This window comes from Lepus europaeus, chromosome 19, assembly GCF_033115175.1.
Source record: "Lepus europaeus isolate LE1 chromosome 19, mLepTim1.pri, whole genome shotgun sequence".
Classification (NCBI taxonomy): Eukaryota; Metazoa; Chordata; class Mammalia; order Lagomorpha; family Leporidae; genus Lepus; species Lepus europaeus.
In genome coordinates, this window is record NC_084845.1 from 18,299,732 (window position 1) to 18,304,473 (window position 4,742).

General features: G+C 51.1%; 1 protein-coding gene across 1 annotated transcript; it reads left to right on the forward strand.

Moving 5' to 3' along the window:
• The first annotated feature begins 4,067 nt into the window (after positions 1 to 4,067).
• On the forward strand, positions 4,068 to 4,511 carry LOC133748279 (large ribosomal subunit protein eL22-like). The gene has a single exon (XM_062176980.1). It carries the CDS (start codon positions 4,077 to 4,079, stop codon positions 4,461 to 4,463), a length of 387 nt encoding a protein of 128 aa, XP_062032964.1. The 5' UTR covers positions 4,068 to 4,076; the 3' UTR covers positions 4,464 to 4,511.
• Positions 4,512 to 4,742: the final 231 nt, after the last annotated feature.

The window sequence follows — 4,742 nt, forward strand, 5'->3', positions numbered from 1 at the left end:
AAATTTAAAAAAAGGAGCAAAGCTTGAAATATGTGGAAAGGAAAAGTAGAACGTGTGAATTGTAATCTGGATTTTGCATATACCGAATCACAAACGTGTGTGTGTGTGCATACAACAAACATGTGAGTGTGTGTGTGTGCATACAACAAACATGCCTGAGTGTCATCGTCTGATTTGGAAAGCCATGGCAGAAAAATCAGATCCCCTAGGTGTGTGCGCGTTTTTGCCTATGCTGAGTCTCGGGTTGCAGGATTATTGAACGGGTTTCTGTCTCTTTCCCCTCTGCAGCGATAGAGAGCAACCTCGGTGCTAATGCAATATTAAGGGCTGCATAATTAGCCACCTTAATAAATTTCCCCAAGATGGATAGGCAATGTTTGGCTTTCTCTAGAAGAAAACATTCCTCTAATAGTATTCCGTGGGAAGCTATGGAGAGAACAATGAACAGAAATATCTGGAAATATATTAAGATGTATGTGCATATATTGGACATTAGCACCATACTCTAAGCATATTGGGAATATGCTTCAAAATATTTCAAACATTGTTGACCTTTGTTATATAATCTGAGGCTCGGGGAAACATATTTGCATAGACTTAGCCATATATTGTAAATAACTACATGGGACAGTGTGTATTTTTCCTTAAGATGCAGTATTATAAGCAAGACATTAAATTATGCCTATCAGACAAAGCAGCCGGATCTTTGCAGTTTTTTTTTATAGCACATTCTATTGGGAAGACATCCCTGCTTCTAAAAAGCACATGCATTAAGTGCCTGATTCATGTGGTGACATGTGGCAGATCCAAATGCGTTATGGATCTCTCAGGAATAAAAACAACACAGCCAAACCATCACCTTGGGATGTTCATTGAGTGAATATTTTACAGACACACGCCTTTTATATTTAGATAATAATTTAGTGTTATGACAATTTTTTTAGCAGAGTTGGCAGTCTTTCTTTTTTATAATGGTATTATATTTGTGAGCCTATTAAGTGCATATGGGATAAACTACAGAAAAAAGTATTTTTCATAATTCCTCAGGGTGCTTCTAGCAAAAAAAAAATGCACAACACAACCGCCACCAAACATATTGGTTTAGAAAAATGTTAATAAAAGGTCAAGCAGAAGTTTCCAGTGCTTAGCATGATGGCAGTGGCGGTGCCGAGGCCTTGTTGGAATGGAGCAACGAGGAGACGTGGGGACCGCTGGGGCCTCCAGTGGGAGAGCACGCCCTTCCTCCACAGGGCTTGGGAGTTTTCAGCGAAGAATCAAAGCAGCGAGCAGCTTCTCCCTCTACCATGAGCCCAGGCACTGTCTGGTGTGGCCTGGGTCCCCAGGAGCCAGCAGCCGTAGGTCCGCTAAGGGTCTTTCCGGGAGCTGGGGAGTGAATGGTGCAAACTTGGGGGTTACTTCTCCCCTTTTCCATCTGGCTCCCCACACCCAGGGGAAAAGACAGGTGCACACGGTGGCGGGGGCGGGGAGCGGGGTGGAGTCCACCTGCTGAGAAGAAGAGCTAGGCCGAGGCTGTTGCCCAGTTGGGACCTCATCCCCTCCCTCTGCTGAGGCCACCCCTTCCTGTGTCTCTTGCCACTGGGAGACCAGGCAAGGAAAGGGAGAAACTGTATTTCTTAATCCTTTTCTCTTGTTCCTGTCAAAGAACTTATAAAAATGCAAACCACAGAGCATGGCTCCTTGAGGCTTTTTATTTAGCAGTTGTCTGCGTCTTTGCGTGGTTCCGACACCGGGGATGCTGACCGGCCTCCAACAAAATAGAAATGTTCTCTGTGAAAAAGTGGATGCCGAGTGGCTGCCTTGGAATGGACCCAGCTGGGCTCCCTAGGGACTGCAACAGCAGCAAAAGCCCACCCTCCCATGGCCCCTGGGCGGTGGCCCTGGAGAGGACAGAGGAGCCAGGGGCAAGCCACGTTGTCTCAGGCCCTGCGTCCATTCTGCGTAATCTTTTCACCAAAGACAACAGAGGCAAGTGGGGCTCCACCCTGCTGGTGGGTGCAGGGATCAGACTCTTGGGGAGGCCTCCAGACTGGTGGCCGAAGCCTGCCGCGGCCTGTGTGAGCAGAGAGCAGGTCTCGGTACTGCCCGCACGGCTGTTTCCCATCAACCCCACATTTCCCACGGGACAAGTGCTAAGCTGGGCATCAGGCACACAGAGGCTAGTGAAGTTCACGGCCCTGGTGTCGTGGGACTGGAGACTAAGCCAGCCGTCCCTGAATGAATATTTAATGACAGCCATAGCAAGTGTGTCGTGAGAGTGGGAAACGGCCAGGTGGTGCCGTGCAAGATCGGAGCCTGTCTTGACTTAAAATTTTGGTAATTTTCCTTGTAGCGGATTTTTAAATGCATGCATTTTGATTTTTTAAAAAATATTGCGCTTCTCTTGATTGCTGAAGCTGTAGGTGCTCTACTGAGGTGGGAGCGGTGTGGAATTGGGGATGGGGGGGTCCCTGACTTTTGGGGTAGTTCACTTTCCTAATTAGGCCCCTGCAACGTGCCCTGTCCCCTCCTGTCCCAGGGATACGCACCACGTTCTTCCTTCCACACCTCCAGCCGGGTTGTCAGAGGCCAGAGCACGCACACAGGGGCTTGCAGGAGGGATTCTGGGCCTGAACTCCCCTTCCTGTCTCCTGGGCAGAACAGGGTCCCCTGTGTGGTTCTCAGGCTCTTAAGCCAGCTTCCCCAGGCTCTCGGCCATGGTCCGGCTCAGGAGGTGCTAATCGAACATTCCTCCAGGGCCACCCTTGCTGAAGGCCCTGCTTGCCAAAGGATGTAGTCTCCAGACTAGAAAGTTCAAGGCTTGTCTCCCCCCGGACCTCTGCTGTCTGCTCACTCAGCTCCCAAGGCTCTGCGGGGACTTCCCTCGCTGCTGCCTGGGTCTTCTCCCTGCAGATTTCTGCCTAGTTCCCTGGGCCGGGAACTTTCTTTCTTTGCCCTCCCCCTTCTCCCTCTCCCATCCCCTCCTTCTGATCCTGCAGGTCCTCAGCAGGGCAGGGGTGGCGCAGGCTCTCAGGAAACACCTGCCAATTACCCGCTTCCCCCTTTGGTCCTTAAAGGGGGTCCTTAAAGCCATAGTTTTCAGGGGTGAAGATGTGGGATAAAATGCGTCCCTCTGGGAGGGCGTTTGGCACAGTGGTTAAGATGCTCTTCCCACATCCTGGATTGGGGTGCCTGAGTTCGAATCCCAGCTCTGCTCCTGATTCCAGCTTCTTGCTAATGCATGCCCTAGAAGGCAGCAGGTGACGGCTCCAGTACTTGGGTTCCTGTCACTTATGTGTCACCCAGATTGAATACTGGGCCCTGCTAGCTTCAGCCTTGTCCAACCCTGGCTGTTGTGGGCCTTTGGGGAACAAACCAGTGGAAGGAAGGTCTCTGTTTCTTTCAAATAAGTAACAATGTAGGAATGTGTCATCTGTCTTTGGCAAGACTGCATGCCAAAAAGGTGTCTGAGGGGACATCTGTGGCAGGGGCAGGTCAGTCCCCTAACTTGCCCTGGGGGTCTGCCTTTGACAAAGGCAGGGCTTGTTGTTGGGGAGGGGCTTACTTCTGGGGAACCCTCCTTAGTGACAGGAGCAGGTGACACTGACAATTCCTAAGATGTAGGAAGGGAGCCAGCCCCTCTGTCTGATCCCTTCCTTTCTAGAACATTCCACACTAATCTCGGGGAGTGAGCATGGCTGAGCATCTGCATGGGGACCAAACGAGGAATTGTTTATCTCTGGGTGGACTGAGTGGGCTTGCCTGCTCCCTGACCTGCACCGGCAAGCAGCCCCTCACCCTTGTGAGACACAGGGAGCCCCCAAGGGCTCTGGGGGAGACAGCCCCCCACCCCGGGGTGCTGTAGGATCTGGAGAGGCGTGTGGGGAACAGGGGAATCCCCCATGGAGCAGGGTAGCAGATGAGCCTCGGGAGAAACTTTGGGACTGGGGACAGCCGTGTGTCCCACTTTATATGCTCCCCCCAATTTCCTCACACAGGGGAGAGAGGAGGCCCCTGGGACCACAGACCCTTACACGTGGGGCCCCTTTTCCTGCCCATTTTTTGCCTCCGCTGCCGCCATGGCGCCCGTGAAAAAGCTTGTGGCGAAAGGGAGCAAAAAAAAGAAGCAGGTCCTGAAGTTCACCCTGGACTGCATCCACCCCGTGGAAGATGGGATCATGGACGCTGCCGACTTCGAGCAGTTTCTCCAGGAGAGAATCAAAGTGAACGGAAAAGCCGGGAACCTCGGGGGCGGGGCCGTGACCATCGAGAGGAGCAAGAGCAAGATCACGGGGACTTCCGAGGTGCCTTTTTCCAAAAGGTATTTGAAATATCTCACCAAGAAATATTTGAAGAAGAATAATCTACGTGATTGGTTGTGTGTAGTGGCTAACAGCAAAGAGAGTTATGAATTACGATATTTCCAGATGAACCAGGACGAAGAAGAGGAGGAAGATGAGGATTAAAACTCATTTATCTGGAAAATTTTGTATCAGTTCTTGAATAAAACTTGGGAACCAAGTGCTGAGCCACTGGTCCCTGGGCATCAGCTCTAAGGCTGAAAGGCTATGGGCCAAGAGCACCTGCTTCTGGTACTTTCCTGCTCCTTGCCTGGCCAGGAGCTAACTCCAATTTCCCCAAAACACAGCCTAAGGAGCCGTGAGCCTCCTGGCTCCTCGGGGGCTTCAGTGTTGGTTTTGTCCTTGGAGTCTGGGACAAGCCTGGGTGATTAGCACCATCTTACA